The sequence below is a fragment of the Protobothrops mucrosquamatus genome, unplaced genomic scaffold (genome assembly GCF_001527695.2).
Source record: "Protobothrops mucrosquamatus isolate PMUCROS unplaced genomic scaffold, P.Mucros_1.0 scaffold2741, whole genome shotgun sequence".
Classification (NCBI taxonomy): domain Eukaryota; kingdom Metazoa; phylum Chordata; class Lepidosauria; order Squamata; family Viperidae; genus Protobothrops; species Protobothrops mucrosquamatus.
Window position 1 is genome coordinate 186,682 of NW_015388782.1, and position 19,014 is coordinate 205,695.

The following is a 19,014-nucleotide window of genomic DNA, read 5'->3' on the forward strand; positions in this document are numbered from 1 at the left end:
TTGAAACATAAAATAAAATGTTTGTGGGCTTTGCCAAATGTTTTATTGTGTTTTAGGATTCATTTAAAAATCTTGCAAAATGTGTAGCTGGTTCACCCTTTGATTATTAGAAATTTTAACTGGCACAACAATATCTTCTTCTTTAAACTGTTGGTAAATTTGATTCCAAACCAGTCTTCCCCAGCCAATCGTTTGTAGAATATTTGTTATTCTCCAAGTAAATTTGTCTGATCCATTAATTCAGGGGTCCTCAACCTTGAATTCTGGGAGTTGAAGTCCACAAGTCGTAAAGTTGCCAAGGTTGAGGACCCCTGCATTAATCCATTTAAAACATTCTTAAATTCTATTCAGCTTTATGCCATTATTTTATTTTAAATTACTAGTTAGCTTTTTTTCTATTTTGAGTTGAAGTTTTACTCACTACCTATTCACCAGGTAGTTTTTCAAATTGTTGTTTGAAAGACCTCTTTTAACTATAAAATAATTGTAAATCCAAAGGTGATTAGAAAACAAGGTGGTTGAATCCAGTGTCCTTAAAGGCTCTGTCTCTGTTAAGAGCTTGGTGGTTTTCTGTCTCCTGGTGCTAAGATCTGCAGGATGACTACTAACCTGCAGTCTCCTCCTGAGGAACAGCCATCTGGAGAAGAATCTCTCATCCTCTCCTTTATTCAGAAGGATTCTGTTAAACTGAAATTGCTGCCAGGCAATTGGTCATTGCTATGACATCATCTCTGCTGTTTCAGAGACAGCTATTTCACCATTTACTTCATCCAAAACTTGATTTGATCATTCCTGGGATTTTTAAAGTTACAACGTATTTGGAGAGTGCAAGTTGGGTGGGGAAGTCTATCCTAGAATTATCAAGCCATTTGATTGAAGATTGCAGCTGATTTTGAGCAAAATCATTTTATAAAAAATACTTTAAAATGAGCTTGTCACAGTTTGGAAGATAAAACTTGTGCTGGTGGTTGTAAGTATAGTTTTAGTTTTCTTATAATATGGAAAAAGTGTACAGAAAGAGATGCTTTTTCTCTTTTGCTTATAATACCAAATCTGAACAATTCTAATAGGTTTGAATGGTGGCAGGTGTGGAGGTAGATAAAAGGAAGTACTCATTTAGGACACAGTTAAATTGTACAGGTTATTACATATCAGGCATCACAAAATACATTGGTTGCCACCTTAAAATAGCTTTAAGGTAATAGGATTAGAATGTATTTCATAAGGGATAAGATTATCAAAATGTACCACCTTTCCCCCAAGATCAGGATCATCATGTTCAGTAATTACTTGCAGTAACAAGACTTGTTCCCATGTCTTCTCTATGAGCTTCCTGGAGGTCGAGTAGCTGGCTGCTTTGGGATCAGAAAGCCAGAGGTCTTTGGCTGATCCACTGGAATTGTTTTTTTAATGACAGGGAAATAAAAGGGGCTTCAAAAGGAGCCAAAATTTGGTCATAGGCTGTAGTTGCACAGTGTTTATATAAGCAGACAGGAAGGGCTATAAAGTCCTTAATTATGTAATTAATGCAGAATGATAACATGTATTTGAAAACTAGTATGAACTATTGTTCTGGAGGAGGCCTCATTCTTAGGGATCATATTCTGATCGTTTCAGTCACTGAGCCTTGGATCCGAAGATCTTAGGTTACAGGTTTGAAGAAGACATCAGATCAAGGTTTTGGGATATGTCTTTCATGACAGCTACCTTAGAACAGCATTCAGCATTCAGCTCAGTATTAACTACTTTGAGTACCAGTAGTTATCAGGAGTTTTTGAGAAGCATTTCCCCTTATCTAGATATTAAAGCTCCTACGTTCCAAGTAACTTGTCTACTAATAAGCTGTATTTGTCCTTCAAGACATATGTAGATGAACAAGGAATAGAGAATGTATTATTTCCATCATAGGAATATTTTCCCCAAAATTAGTTTTCCTATAGTTTTGGAAATACATGCATTGAGAAATAGAGTCACTGGGTTACTGTATTAATTTTCGTACTGTGTTCTGGAAAACAGACATTATTGGATTGATCCAAATGTGTTAGAGACAATTGGCAGTAATATGAAAGATGTTTAAATCAACAAGACCAGCTAAGATATCTCCCTCCCTCTCTCTCTCTCCCTCCCTCTCACTCTCTCTCTCTCTCTGTAGATTAATCAAGACAAGTCCTGAATTGGTGGAGGCTTGCACATGGTTTCCAGAATCCTATGTGATTTATCCAACCAATTTAAAGACACCGGTAGCTCCAGCTGAGAATGGGCTTCAACATCTGATAAACAACACAAGAACAGATGAAAGAGAAGTCTTTCTGTCATCCTATCAGAAGAGGAAAGAGAGTGGAGAAGGAAATGTATGGATAGCCAAATCTTCAGCAGGAGCCAAAGGTTAATTTCTGACAGACTCTGGAATGCATTACTTTTATTTGTGTAAATTTTTTTTATTTATCCAAGAGAAGTTAGGGAGCCATGGAGTATAAAAACCATGGCTTATTAATAAAAAAGATCCCATATTCAAATTCCAACTTTGCTACTCAATCACTGATTGGCTTTGATTCAGACATGTTCTCCTGGCTTCCATGGGTAAATTAGTACTTTATGCTAAGCCACAATTTGTGGTGTGTTTGTTTTATACCTAGTGTGTCACATGAGCTCAACTGTTGCATCTTTCAATCAAATTTTTGGGCTTATTGGGATACAGGAGCAATTGTGGCCTATTTGACAAACCATGGTATAGCTTGATATGCAAAGTCAGTCAGGATTGTGTGCTGGGAGGCAGGCAGAATTTGATTAAAATTGATGGAGAAAATTAACAGAATCTGGAAAAAGAGATTGGTACTAAAGCCAACTTAAAATTATTCCCTTCCCTGAGGTCAAATATTGTGTGGTAGCTTTCTTGCAGATCTGTTGAGACCACAACATCACTGACAAAGATAGTTGAGTGAGAAAAGTAATCCAGCCTGCTTTTTGGGGCTCAGCAACTGCAGCCAAAGCTTTATTACTATACCAGGGGCCTAGAAAACTGATTTTTCTTGCAGATCTTTCATTACCTGGCTAGGTAACATCTTCAGTGCTAGAAGAGAGTAAAGCTTGCTCTCTGTTTATATACAGAGCTTGCCCTGTCAGTATTGGTGGGGGTGTATTATTCTCCTTGGTACTTCCTTGATTTTAGCTATGCTCCAGCCAGGTAATAAAATACCTATAAGAAAACAGTCAAGCTCAGAGAGGACCAAAGACTCCATAGTTCAACTTTGAGTTACTCTCCTATCTTCTCTCTTCTATTGATATTAAACTCCCAAAATGTTTTGAGTTACAATTCTAAGAATGCTAGGGTTGGATTGTTGATATTTTATTTAGTACTTCTCTGTCCAACCCTTTGTTTTTTTCAATTAGGTGAAGGAATTCTTATTTCTTCAGAGGCTACTGAACTTCTGGATTTTATAGATAATCAAGGACAAGTGCATGTGATTCAAAAATACCTGGAGAAGCCTATGCTCTTAGAACCAGGCCATCGCAAATTTGATATTAGGTAATGATTTGCTTTTTAAAAAATATTTTGTATCTGAGGTGCTTCTCATTAATTTTCTGTCAATTTAGGTTTGTTCAAATGCAGTGAATATGTGCATTTGTATTCTTTTTTTAGTTTTATGTAAATATTTAATTTTAATTCACTTTAATTACCACACATTGTCAAATATTTGTTATTAAATCTGATTCTTCTGATTTGAAATCGTGGTACCTAATTTTGATTTTTGTTTTGTTTTAAAAACCTATACACTGTAATATGTTGTTTTTCTAACTTTTAGAAGTTGGGTCCTAGTGGATCACCAGTATAGTATCTACCTCTACAGAGAAGGTGTTCTACGGACCTCTTCAGAACCTTACAATAGTGCTAATTTCCTGGACAAAACCTGTCATTTGACCAATCACTGCATACAGAAAGAATATTCTAAAAACTATGGGAGATATGAAGAAGGGAATGAAATGTTTTTTGGAGAGTTTAATCAGTACCTGGTGGATACTTTGAACGTTACTTTAGAAAATACAATCTTACTGCAAGTCAAAAATATAATAAGGTATGTATTTGTCTTTCATTTTCATCCCAGCCTATCTGCAAAAAAAGCAAAACCTTTTTTGCACAATTATTCATATATTATCTGCACCATAACAACCTGAGACTAGAGGCCAAGAGGAACTGATATTAAATGTGCTCTGTGGAGGCTATGTGAAGTCTCCCTTGGAATTTGAATAGTGAATGTCTCAGAGAATGGAGAAAAGGGACAGGAATTTTCCAGGCTCTCTCCCTCTCCTCCCCCCTCTATCTCTCTCTCTCTCACACACACACACACAGTTTTTCTCTATTTGCAGTGACATTTAATATATACAGGGGCTTTAGCTCCTTTTTTTTGCTAAATGAAAACAATTCTAGGAATACCCAACAATTTCCTTCTCCATTACAGGTAGTCCTCGAATTATGAGCACAATTAAGCCCAAAATTTCTGTCACTAAGTGAGACAGCCTTAAGTAAGTTTCACCCCATTGTATGACCTTTCTTGCCACAATTCTTAAGTGAAACACAGTAGTTGTTAGTAACATAGTTGTTAAGTGAATCTGGCTTCCTCATTGACTTAGCTTGTCAAAAGGTCACAAATGGTGATACGTGATTCTGGGACACTACAACCATCGTAAATACATGCCGGTTGCCAATTATCTGAATTTTGATCATGTAACCATGGTGATGCTGCAGTGGTTGTAAGTGTGAAAAAGATCATAAGTAACTTTTTTCACTGTTGTTAATTTCAAAGGGTCACTAAACAAATGGTTGTAAGTCGAGGACTACCTGTAATTAATGTTTCTACCGTTTTGTATGTTTATGTCATAAGGCAAGTTTAATCAGGCACAAAGCTTCTAGGTGTCTGTTCCATAGCAAGCCTGCTTTCCGGAAAACATCCTTAATGCGTATCCTTAGGATGACTTGCATCATGTTAAGTCCATTACCTGCCACGGAATGCTACTTGCAAACATCTGTGCTGAAGTGAAAAGTTTAAAAAGTTAATACAATTAATACAATTTAAAAATGTAACACAGTTTAATACAATTGAAAAAGTTTAAAAATTTAATACAGTTCCTAAAATAAAACTCAGGAAGTTAAAGACGCTAACCTTGCCAGCTGGAAAGCTTACAGCCTGGGCTCAAGGCCTGAGTGCTGTGTGACGGAGTGAGCTCCCATTACTTGGCCCAGCTCCTGCCCACCTAGCAGTTTGAAAGCATATAAATGCGAGTAGATAAATAGGTACCACTTCGGTGGGAAGGTAACAGCATTTCGTACACCATGGCATATAGTCATGCTGGCCCTATAGGACCAGCGAAAGGGTCTTCAGACAATGCTGGCTCCCTCGGCTAAGAAATGGATATGAGCACCGCCTCCTAGAGTTGGACACAACTGGACAGGGGAAACCTTTATTTTTACTTTAGATCAGGGGTAGTCAACCTTGGCTCTTTTATGACTCGTGGACTTCAACTCCCAGAATTCCTGAGCCAGCTAAGCTGGCTCAGGAATTCTGAGAATTGAAGTCCACGAGTCATAAAAGAGCCAAGGTTGACTACCCCTGCTTTAGATAATCTATAAGGGAATTTGGCATATCTTAACTGTCTGTCGAAGGAAACCCCTCCACTGATAGTTTTATTGTACGCTTTGCTAATTTTGGACAGTGTAGATTTTTAAACATTGAATACAAAGTCATTTAAAATCCTACTTGTTGNAATCCGTTCAGTGAGTAAATTCTACCATTCTACTGTTATTTTAAGCAAAGATATTCAGTATTGGCCTTTCTTTTTAGTACCCTGATTATTCAATTTTAGTATTGTAGGTGTTGGACAAAGCATAATTTAAAATAATTCAGTGATGGGATATTTCATTCTATTCACAGAAGCTGCCTTATGTGTATAGAACCTGCTATCAGTACCAAACATCTTCATTATCAGAGTTTCCAGCTCTTTGGTTTTGATTTCATGGTGGATGACGACTTGAAAGTTTGGCTAATTGAAGTCAATGGTGCTCCTGCATGTGCCCAGTAAGCATCCTTTTAAATGTCCCCTTGAATATGTGAATGGTGCCATAATGTCTTCCTTCGGGTTTATTGTAAAACTGTTGTGAACTGATAAGACTGTCCATAGCCAGTCTTTGGATAGGTGAACCATAAATTCTAGCTTTTTTTCCTTTCCCTCCTTGCTGGGATTTATTTTACTTGATCTGATTAAATAAATACAAGTCTGGCTGAGTTTGAGGAACTGAATAAAGACTTATTGGAAAGCAAATGATCTCCATTGGCGGCATCTGCATGAATAGATATCTTTCTTTTGCTTCCAAGTCACTGCTTTTAGATCTTTTCCGTGCTGGCAGTATTTGCAGGCTGAAGCTCAAAGGAAACCACAACTGTTGCATACTTGTGAAAGGAAATCCAGTGTAATCCCTTGAAATGCAAAAGGATCAATTCAAAAAGGCTCCTCCAGTGATACGATTTTATTTACCATTCCCTTCTCAAGTTTCCCCTACTTCACTGGAAAACTAATTGAAAGCTGTTCTTGCCTTCCCCTGTTAAAGTGGAGAAAGAGGCTATCAGCAACCATTAACCCTCTTTTGTGACAAAGAGCTCAGTTAATATTGAAAGATACTAGCATTTCATGTCTATTTGTAGTAGCTCAAGATGCTATTTTCAGCTAGTGTCAGGAAAACAAATGGCCCAGTGATAAAGAACAAGTGTTTTGATACATTCCTAGATCCATGGCCAGCACCTGCTGTCTGTGCATGTGTTTAATATTTTTTCTGGGATGGTTGTTGACTTTCATTTTGAATCCTTGTGAATGTTTGATTGATTGGGAACCTAAAAACTATTTTCCTTCCAACAAAATAAAATCAAAATCTTCATTTTTCAATTGAAATATAAAGACTTTATTCTGAGCCTAGTTTAGATCAACTGATTATAAATAATAATCATAATGAAATTGAATGTAAACTGATCTCTCAACCATGATGTCATATCTTGCAATTGAATAAGTTTATTAATAATACAGTGTAACATATAAACAGATGTTTTTTTAAAAAGAAATCAGGATATAGATAAACAGTAGAAGTGATTTTATCAATTTCTTATAGTAATATGATTTTAATTGCTGCAACATCCCAATGTCCATAGGATTTGGAGGATTTTGCTCTCCAAAGGTAAAGAAAGGACTCTAAGAAAAAGAGTCTCCAAGCCCAACTTGGAAAGTTTGGTTTCAGGAAGGCTCCAAAAGACTCACTGTGGAGCTTTTACAGTGAGCTGGAGATCTGCGGAATTCTACACCCTCTTAATGCTCATTGATTGATTACATGCCATCAAGATGGCAGCAATGTGCTACAGCTGCCCAAAAAGCCAACACAATCCTAGTGTCATGGTTCCAATAGATGAAACCAGTAAAAGAACTTCAAGGCAAGAATTCTTCCTTAAAGAACATTTTATTAGAAACAAAGTATCAGCACTTACATAGTTGAACCCAAGAATGAGATTCTCTCCTCCCAGATACAAAGTAACAAATTGCAATTCCCACCCCACAAAAGCTGTCATAAATCACATTCTCCAATTAGCACAAAACGTAGGCTTTTCTCTCCGGCCCCTCAACCCACCAAAACCTTTTCAGAACATGTCCTTGAGTTCCCACACTTCTACATTGTTATGGCTAGCTAAACCCTCAGGCATTCACCCCACCCACCCCTTCTACATCTGAACTCTAAAAGAATAGAAAAGGCACGTTAAAAGCAAAAGTAAAAATGGCTGCTGGTTCTCAGTTGTCAGAGCGACGACATCCGTTGTCACAGCGTTGACACCTAGTCTGCATTAATAGAGGGATAGAATCAAGTTCATGTCAGTACCACTTTATAATGCATTGGTAAGACCACACTAGGAATATTGCATCTAGTTTTGGTCACCACAATATAAAAAAGATGTTGAGACTAGAAAGAGTGCAGAGAAGAGCAACAAGATTAGGGGAGTGGAGGCTAAAACATATGAAGAATGGTTGTGGGAATTGGGTATGCTTAGTTTAATGAAAAGAAGGAGTAAGGGCAACATGATAAAGTGTTCCCATATCTAAGAGGCTGCCATAAAGAAGAGGGGGGTCAGCCTATTCTTCAAAGCAGCTGAAAGCAGGACAAGAAGCAATGGATGGAAACTAATCAAGTAGAGAACCAACCTAGAACTAAGGAGAAATTTCTTGACAGTTAGAACAATTAATCAGTGGAACAACCTGCCTCCAGAAATTGATGGTGCTCCAACACTGGAGGTTTTTAATAAGATATTGGACAACAATTTGTCTGAAATGATATAGGGTTTCCTGCTTGAGCCAGAGGTTGGACTAGAAGACTAGTTGCAAGGTCACTTGCAACTCTGCTATTCTTCTGTTAAGATATTTAGCAATCATAAAGATGGATCTTTTACAGGATGGTTGGTACCCTGCCTGGCCCTTCAGATCATCTAGTGTTGCATCCATCACCACTATAATCAAGTCCAACTGCCTTGCTTCTGAATTACGGTATTCTTCTGCAAGGAAAGGGTTTTGAAAAAAGTCAGGATGAAGATGGAGAAATACAGATGACTCTAACATCACTTTTGCCCTTTGACAGAAGTCCAGCATATATTGGCTTTCTTGGAGCCCCTGGCATCAAGGACAGGTATTGGATAGCCCTGCCTATAGTTCTAACTGCAGTTTATGAAGCTGTGAAAAATAAAGTAACATGTATGCTCAAGTTAGGAGCACAAAAGCAATGATCTAACAGTTGGGATCCATTTTTGTCTTCTGGGAGAAGTTAATTCTTCTCTCCTATGGAGGAAAAGAAATCCACACTTAAAATCTATGAACATCTGCTGTAGCTTTCAGGAAGAATTACGGAAGCTTCTGAGCATGATCAAAATCAGTAAGACAATGGTCTTATGAAATCTGTTGCCAGGGCCAAGACTGTAGTTATTCTGGATCAATGTTTGAGACTTTAATCAGTATTTTAAAAGCATAATTTTAATTACTGTTTTTCACTTTTGGTTTTTAGGAAACTTTATGCAGAGCTTTGTCAAGGGATTGTGGATGTAGCCATCTCTTGCATCTTTCCTCTGAATGATACCATTCAAAAACAGAACCAACAATCTGTATTTATAAAGTTGTCATAATTAAGATAAAATGAACACATTGGAAAGCTTCCACCTGTTTGGATCCAGGGAAGACCAAGAAACACTGAACACTGCATCTGCACATCATGCCAAAAAGAAGAAGGGAAAAAGTGGCATAATTTTTTTAATTTCAGAAGAGGAACATTTCAAAGGAAAGCCCCAGATGAACCAAAAAGCTTTCATCAACTCTAAATGTTTTAAAGCATTGTTTCAATAGCAAATCCTGTAACCGAAGCCAATCTTTATGTTTGAGGACAACACAATCATTTTTTAAATGTCAGCAAAATCAGGGGTATGATCAAGTCTTGTCTTTATCTTTTTCCTTCTAATTTAATCAATTGTTTTAGCAAATGCAAGTATCAGTATCCTTGAGAGACTGAAGAATTTTCCACTCAGAGTTGTGGATCTTTTCTTTCTTTACTTGCTGCAGTTCTAGTGCCTTAGCTTTGTTCCTAACAACTCTCCTAATTTGTTTTGTTTGTACAATGTTGATTTTACACTAAAAAGATGCCCTATTTTGCATGGTATGAAGTTTCTTCAATATCCTTGCCTTTATATATATATTGTGTGTTCATTTAAAAAAAAATATGTTCTTTGCCAGAAACTAACTATAGGAGACTGCAAAACTGTATCCTTTTTTCTTCTGAAAAGCTGGCACAATTGCAAAATCTTATTATATTTTTTTTTAAAATCTCATCCCTTTGCTTTTTACCTTATGGAAATACTTCTGAGATACTGAAAGGGAAGCTTTTAAAGGGCCTTGATCCCGTCCTTGTTCCACAAATATTGGTTGAATTCATGCATTGCATTGACAGTGATGTGTGAACGCACCCAGTAAGGCATCATAATACATGTAACCCAGGCCATTATGTTTTATTCAATAAACCATGCTTAAATTCGGGGTTAAGTAAGCATAGCCATTGTACCTCAATTCGCTTGGCATAGCAAAACAATGGTTTGGTTGTTGAAGTCCACATTATTCCATCTCTTTCTATTATTTGTGAATTTGTATTCCCTTTCTAATTTGTCCAATCTGAGTAAACTGATGCTAATCTCATCCATGGTAACCAAGTCCAAATCACAACTGAAAATCCAGTTAAAACCATGTGCAGGAAGCAAAGTGATACTAGAGTAGATCATCGTTCAAAGGAAGGTCATTCCTGTCTCCCAAATAAGTGTCAGGGCAATTGTTTTATCCCTGTTCTGCATTTCTTGCCAGCATTAAGTAATCCCAAAATAATAGAGTTAGGTTCAGGTATCGTACTACACTAAAGTTTGTTACTACATCACAATTGGTTGGTTTGCATGAGCTGAGCGAAATGAAACAAGCTAAATAATGGCTTAGCATATTTTAATTGAAAGCCACTTTGAATGTTTTGCCTTATTGGAAAAGTGGCGTATAACACTGAATAAATTGTACCATGCATGAACTCAGTCAATATGCATCAACAAGTAGAGACCCTTCACTCAGAACCAGCTTTCTCCCTATTGCTCCCCTAGAGAAAAAGAATACATAGAAGAATGGCTAGATCTAGGGAACTTGCTGTCAGTCCGTAGGAAGAGAATGGAGTCTGGCAACTCATGTCTTCATTTCATTGGTCCTCTTCTAAAATTAGGGCTGACATGGATATGCAAACTTACTATCAGCAAGAATACACTCAATGAAGTAACATAACTGATTTTTTATAACCTATAACTGCAAAATATCCTTTCTCAATATTAAAATAGAACTTTCCCACAGCTATTTCATGCCTGACCTCCATAAATCTGGCATTCTCTTCTAATGAGAAGATAGCTTCTCCTTATCACTCTGACATAGTTTGCATATTTACAAAAGGCACAGAATCCATGATCTTCCAATCCTAAAATTAACAATTTGATTTTAGTGTGTAATTTATTATATAAAAATTAACTGCCTCCTTGCAAGGCTGCTAGTTTCTGTCTTAAGCAAAACATGTTACTTATGCCAAGTGCAATGAAAAAAAACATACTAAAATATTTCAGGCAAGAATTCTCTTAATATTCAGAGAGGTAGACAAAATAGTTCAGATTATATAACTACACTATCATGATTCCGTGGGAAACACGAGAGTGTCACAAATATAGCTAATAGTGTACTGTAATCAGTCTACAATATAATCTGTTAGTGCCTTCAGAATGTTTAGCAGAAAAGGAGACATTGACTGCAAATGTATATCCTGAACTTATACATACTTACTTATAAATAGGTTCAGTTATTTGAAACTTTACCTACGGGTACTTAAATCATAGCCTTATGCTGGAAATTTAGGAAGCCACAACACACTTTGCTAATATTTCTGGTTAAGATCATTGGACACATTATATAAATAAATTGTTCTAGATACCACTGCATGTTGCATGCTATAATAGTTTAGGTCAAAGCTGTAGGACAGCTTTATAACTTAGTAAAATGAAATAAAATTAGCCATTTGTCAGTGGACCAATGAGCATGATATGGCAGATGTAAACCACCAGTTAAAAGTCTTCCTTCTATTGAAGTAAAAAAAAAAGATTGATTGGATATTGGGAATTGTTGGAAGACAATTACAGTATTACTCTTAATTGTTACATTCATAAGGTATCAATCCTACTGTACTCAGACTGACTCAGATTGGATGGGAATTACAATACTACTACTTCTACTATTATGTATATTCATGGAGTATAAATTGTGTTGTTCTTATATTGACTAACATAGGCTTATGCTTAAAATTTGCAGTCACATTCCCAAGAAGGTAGAAGAAATTCAGCTAAACCCATTAGGATTAAACCAAGGAGAAATGTTGTATCAGAATGGTAATCTGATTAATTATAATAGAGTAGGAAAAAAAGATTTACACACAAGAGAATGCGGTCCTGGGTAGAATTCATGGAGGGCCACACATTAGGTTGATAGAGACAAGGAATTGGCAGGACCAAGCAAAAAACTGTCCCGGCCAGTGTTTCTCAACCTTGACAACTTTAAGGTATGTGGACTTCAACTCCCAGAATTCCCCTTGAATACCAACTTTTCGACTGATTAGCTTGCAAGTACATATTCCGAATATAATGAAATAATGTTGGCCTAATACAAATTATGTGGAGTGCTTGCAAACATACAGTATTCCTAAGAGATGGGAATGTTCATAATTTTTGCTTAGGTCACAGTTTTTTTTTCAGCTGAGGGTGTTCGCTTTGCCATGTTTATTTGACATTAAATGAATCGAGAGAAAGGAGTATAAGACATGTTTGCCACCTTGAATTATTTGCTAAAGTAATAAAAGTGGGATAAAAAATGAATGAAATCCATAACTTTTAGATGTGATAGGAAACCAAATTAGGTACTAATTTGAGTTTTTATGCAATGTCCTAAGTTTACTAGGTAAGTGTAATTTGAGAATTGATATCTTGAGGGACACCCTTTCAGCTGCTCAGTTCTTGTTTGCAATTACTAACTGTATTGGCATCCAGGTTTCCTTAGGATATGCCTCATTTTATATAGTAGATGCTGAAATGTTAGTGTTCATGTTTCTTAAAAAATAACATACTTTTCTGTTTATTGTAACCACACTGCCACATCTGTTTGTCCATTAATTATAATTTTCCCCTTATTTTTATAATGTTATTTCAATGGCGGAGGCAGGATGTAACTGTCAGCAAAAATACTATGATTTTCTTGAATTATGATTATTTGCATTCAGTCCTTGCACAGGCAAAACAAATGCAGTGCAATGTTATTTTCCTTTATATATACGTTGTATAAATTAAGGCAGCAAGCAAAATTGAAGCTATACACAGGATAATTTTGGAAAGAATTCATAGATGCAGAATTTACTTTTAACTTTTGGACTCCATGTTTAATATTGTAAGTATTTGGGAAAGCCTTATATAGGAATATTAAAATAGCACACCTGATTATTTAAAACAAAACCTCTTAAAAGGGCTGTATTCCACCTTAAGCAATTGTCTGTATGACCTTATATTGGGTATATATTTTACAGTATCTGATTTGTGTGTCTTTCATAATGTGATGGAATCATGCATGCTAGTATTTATTAGGCAGTGAAAATCCTCTGGTCAGTAGATTTATTCCAACAGAATTAGGGAACTACAGTCCTTCAAAGCAGTAAGTAGTAAACACACTAAACTATAAATACTCATATAGTCAGAACATTTGTTCCATAAAGTGATTGAAGTTTGTGTACTAGATACTGGCAAAAATATTATTTTAAATATGAAAGTTTGTTCAAGAATGGATAAATGAATGAACCTCATTTGTTTCTATAGCAAACATTAAAAAATGAGATTGTGTGTTATGTCCAAATGTTCGTGTACAATATCCAGATATTTTGGTAATGCTTTGACAATGATGGGGATAGAAATTCTGGATACAGCAGTTGAGGAAGACTGCTAAAGGAACATGGACAACTGCCAATTAAATAAATAAAAACATAAGTACATAAGCCCAATCATTTCAAGAATAAAGCACTAGTGGTAAGCTGATATATCTATGCCAGTTATTTCTGTCTTTTAAATACAGCTGCACTGCAAGGATTGTTAATGTCATTTTATTTAATTATACGGAGCTCTCCTCCCTGAAGACATGGTACTAAATTACCATGGAGCATCAGTGTTTTGCAGAGGATTTGATAACATATTAAAAGAGTAAAACAGGTCATTTTAGTTCTTTTGGAGATGTTTCAAAGTCAAAACACTCTCCAAATACTTGAAACAAATATTTCAGATTTGTAATTAAAAAAAAAAAGCTTTGCACACTGAAATGATTCAGCTCTTTGAACATGCACAATTCTTTTAAGCAATCAATTGCATACCAATGTATTTTGCTGGTGGACTAAGGGGCACAATGTGACACAAACATTATTTATACAGTGGATCTTTCTCTTTCGTTCCATTCCACTCTGGTGGGGCTATCCAAATCTCTACAGATTCCCTCAGCCCTATAGAAGAATTGGAAGGAGTGGGTGAGAGGCATTTGGGAATTTGCATGGAAAGGAGGAGCAATAGATAAAAGAAAATATCCACCCAATATCCCTCCAAATAGGATGGTGACACTGAAAAAAAAGAATAATTTTTGAAATAGTAAATACATATGGCACCAAACTATAATTCTATGGATGTCTGTGTAGAATAGTCTCCCTTTGAACGCCCCGAGTCTTTCTTCAAAAATAAGCATCCATAAGACTGAACTGTTGTTATTCATAGGTTGACATCAGATTTGTTCTGCTAATTTTGAATCGGTTTTGCTTTGTTTAACAATATATGTGGGGTCCTCTGACTGATGTCTGCAGATGGAAAAGACTTGGAAAGAAAATGGCCATGGATTAATAACAGACTATTGCAAAACTAAAGATAGTTTTAATTAATTTTAGTAAGTAATTTTGTCGTCATTCCTTCTTAATCATGATTAAGCCTTCAACAAATATAGCAGGCAGAAATTCTGTTGGTGGAGTTTTCCAGGGTAGAATTCTAGTCCTGCTTTAGGCACAAAGCCACCTGCCTGACCTTGGGCTGGTCGCACTCTACCAGTCCCAGGAAGCAGGCAATAGCAAACCACTCCCCAAATCTTGCCAAAACCCCTCCTGCAGAGATGAGTCTAAGCAGCTGACAGGAGTCAAGGCATACCTGTGCACACACAATGCACACCAAAGCTTTCCCCTATTGTAGATCACCTATTGGATTTCTTATTTTTTTCAAGTACATGCATATCCTGCCTTTCATCTAGGAACTCAAGGTAGCAGGTGCATCATCCCCTTCTCCCTGTCAGAACTAAGAGTGCCTTGTTGGCCCAAAGTCCCTCAGCATTTGTGGTTCAGGGCAGATGTGAATCAAAGTCTCCCTGATCTTAGTGCAAAAAAATTACCACTACACCACAGTTTTACTAAGATGAAGGTATAACTTCTTTTTTGATGAATCAAATGGCAAATATTTAAAATAATCTCTCCTACAATGTGACAGAAACCAACAAATAAAAAGCTTTTCTTTCCTCCTTTGGATTTTTTCCACTTGGGGTGTTTTCCACTGTGTGTATGTGTGATGAATTATTTTTCACTAACTGGAGACAGTATTAGGCACAGTTCTACCACCACTCCCGTAGCTTTATTCTTACATTATAAGGTAAAAGAGAACCACTATATGTGCCTGACATGCAAAATGCTGTGAAATTAAGCATATTAAATGAATATAAATATGAATGTAGTGATTCAAAGGTTAGGTTTTCTATTGGTGATGGAGACATAACGAAACTTTACCGTAACCTTAAGTTACTGCTTTATTTGTAGGAAAGATTGTTAGTTTATAATAGCTGTGCCAACAAGAGTAAAATATATTGTGACTACAATTTTAGAGGATTGCATACAGGTCATTACTAACACGTTCATGCTGTTTCTGCCTCCAGACCAAATTAACTCTGTGATCAGGCCTCCATATTACACTGCTTGAAAAACCTCAGAACTGAACACACACTACCTAAAGTTACATCATATTGATTTTTTTCGGTTGACCTCAGAAAGTTATAGTGTGGTTGTATACATTTGTGTCTGATGGAATATACTGTATGACTGTAAGCAATGCATGTATTGCTGATATTTGTACTCAAACTTCTCTTAAATGAATTAAAAATATAAAATCTGATTTTATTTGTGGATTGTATGTATGTATGCAATTAATAAAGATATATTAAAATTTATAAAAGCATGGGTACATACATCTAAATGACATAATTACCTTTTAAGAGCATTCTCTCATCCTAAAAAGTTAGCTTTATGTTTTATTATTGTATTACCTTTTTAAATAGATGTGGCAATGCCTCAAACTTCATAATAAAAATGTAATTATTTATCTATATTTAATTACCTTCCTCTGATCCTGCAGAATCGTATTAGGTAGACAACTGATATTCTCAAACTAAACAGTCACTTGCTTAATAACAGATTCTGCTTGATGTTCACATAAAGTATGAACACTAATATAATTTAAATTGACTCCTTCCATCTTTCCTCCAGGCTATACTTCATCTATATATTACTGCACTGTACTTACCCTGTTCCTGACAGAAATGCAATACATTTTTCTGCCTTTTCATTACATATGAAGCTATGCAACAAAATTTTATTGAATAATTTTATTTTACCTTTAGTTTTATAATTCATAGGCATTTTTGCTTATTTAGCTAGCAAGTTTTAAAAATTAGTATTCAACAAAACAACCATTAGATAATGCTAGGGATTTAATTTATTTATGAATAACAAATATTCATAGAGTCAGGCAGCTTTATAAATATTTATATGAAGTTTATCAGGCACCCAACTCCATGGCAATCGTGGGTGATTTACAACAATAAAAACATACAAAACCCATATAACAAAGGGTAAAATGCCTGTCTATAAAATAATAGCAACCATCTCAACATACATAATCCAGTAGGAGACTTATTACCCATTCTAACCCCAAGATATGGGAAGTGGGGAGCACAGCCATGTTTGTAAATACTTTTTAAATGGTTCTATTATTAAAGGCTATAATAACAAAGTCCCCTGACTCTCTCTCCCTCTTATATCAAAAAGAATCAATTTGCACAATCTTGAATTTCTGTCTGGTTTCTTTCTCCATTTCAGAACTACGTTAGTGTTTAGATAAAGGCTTTTTCATGGCTACCTCTGTACTGCTTTACACCTACTCTGAATTGACAGATTGCAGACATGGGGCTTTACCTAGAGCAGTGATGGCGAACCTATGGCACGGGTGTCAGAGGCGGCACTCAGAGCCCTCTCTGTGGGCACGAGTGCCGTCACCCCAGTCGTAGGCCTTCAGCTGGGTTTTATAAAACCTTTTTGCTTTAGGCCTCTGCCGCCGTGTGCAAAAAAAAAACAAGGTTCAATCAATCAGTCAATTTCAACTTCTTGCAGGAAAAAAAAAAGATCTTGCAAAGTTGGAATTGATTGATTGAACTTTTTAGTCCCACCCAGTCTGCCGTTACCACCGCAGCCACACCCACCCAATGGGCCACACCCAGCCAATGGCCAGACCCACCCGGCACCCGATGATGCATAAGTGGGTTTCGGGTTGCAATTTGGGCACTCGGTCTCTAAAAGGTTCGCCATCACTGACCTAGAGAGAGGCAAGAGCAGAAGCCCACACATCGGGGACATCAGACTAAACACTGCAGGAGAGTGCCCTCAACCACAAGTCTACTACTTGGAGATCAAGAAAGATAGTATGTTCATGGTATTAAAAGCCTTTGAGAGATCAAGAAAAACCAGGATGGTTGTATTACCCTCATCCTGGCTCCATCAGAAGTCATGAACAAGCACAAACAATGCTATCTCCATAATATGCCTCAATCTGAGACCTAACTAAGAATTACTGGGAATCGGACATCATTTACCTGTACATTTAATGAAGTATTATTATTAATTGAAAAGAGTGTAGAAAATCCTAGAATCAGAAGTTTGAAAAACTGATGAAAATTGTCTAGAACTGTTGAACTTTCAATGATTTCTTGAGGAAGAGGGGTACTATATACCTCCCTTCAAGGCATCCCTTCCCTAAGGGGATTGACACAATGCATGAATTCAGCTACATATCATTTCCCAAGCAGCCTTCACTCACTATGAGGGCCATGAACCCAGTAAACAGGTGGCTGGGTTCACCATACCAATGACCCTATCCAATTTTACAGATTGGCAGGTTCTTGTATTCTGTTTTGTAGCTTTTAACATGTAAATCACAGTAGTAGATAAATTATAGCTTTGTGTCTGGACTGTTTCATGTTCTCTGTTTTTTGCGAGTTTTGTATTTGTACTTTTTCTTTTCTACATTTATACCCATCATACTGTTCCCTTTCAGGGTAAGAAACATTATGTAGAGCACAGAAAAGGAGTAAGACAAAAAAACTGAACATATGAGGCAAGAAAAAGAAAACATAGCTACAACCACCACCATCCAATGCCTTTCTATCATACCAATCCTGCGGGTTTTCTTTGCAGCCATATCCCATTTAATTACTTTATTCTATACTTGACTAGAAGGTGTCCTATGACTTTCTTAAATTTTGAAATGCATTTTTTTCCCTACTGTATTTGTTTTTCTTAGTAAAATATTGGACCAGTTTTTATTTTGCCCTGAAGACAAATCAGGTTTCCCTGTAGTGGTAAAAGCCTTTTTTTTTTGTGCTACCTGGGTGCTCTCCAGAGATGCTGTCAAAACAGAAGCACCATTTTCTGCTACTCCAAGCAGGAAACGTAGTCAGGTTGGCCTAAAGTATGCATTTTACAGTTAAAAAAACAGAAGAAAACCTCTTCCCCTTCCCTTCATATTGCGCCATCACAAATGTAAAGTATTAACGTCCAGCTGTCAGAAAAGTGTCCTTCGTTATATTACTAATTCACGTCGTAATTTAATATACTACTGTATATGTGAGTACCCTCCACCTCTATTATTTGAAAAGTTGCGCCAATGCAAATTAAGTATAAAGATTTGACTGCTGATTTCCCACCCCCTTGCTAAATTGTATTTTCTGCTGATTTTCTGAAAATTGTAGCATCCCCATAGTTTTTTACACTTTGCATTAGACGTTCAACTAAAAGTAAAGAATTTGGCACCAAATCCAATTCTGCGGCAGCAAATCATTTCCCGTCTTAGGGAGAAAGAAAGTGTGAGCGCATTGCATCCTGGGAGCAGAAGGCTCTTCTCGCTTGCTTGGACCCTACTAACTACAAGTCCCAGCAAGCTTTGGGGCAAAGGAGGGAAGGAAGGTAAAGATGCCTATGTCTGTCTTCCGGTAAGAGGAAAACTAACA

General features: G+C 36.5%; 1 protein-coding gene across 1 annotated transcript in view; it reads left to right on the top strand.

Annotated features, from left to right (window-relative positions):
* TTL (tubulin tyrosine ligase) overlaps positions 1 to 9,268 on the top strand; it is a 20,254-nt gene extending 10,986 nt beyond the window's left edge. The window contains exons 3-7 of the mRNA XM_015825654.1: positions 2,153 to 2,385; positions 3,391 to 3,526; positions 3,804 to 4,073; positions 5,928 to 6,071; positions 9,080 to 9,268. Of these exons, the coding sequence (XP_015681140.1) occupies positions 2,153 to 2,385; positions 3,391 to 3,526; positions 3,804 to 4,073; positions 5,928 to 6,071; positions 9,080 to 9,197 (901 nt within the window). The 3' untranslated portion in view covers positions 9,198 to 9,268. The remainder of the gene's footprint in view (positions 1 to 2,152; positions 2,386 to 3,390; positions 3,527 to 3,803; positions 4,074 to 5,927; positions 6,072 to 9,079) is intronic.
* The last annotated feature ends 9,746 nt before the right edge of the window (positions 9,269 to 19,014 follow it).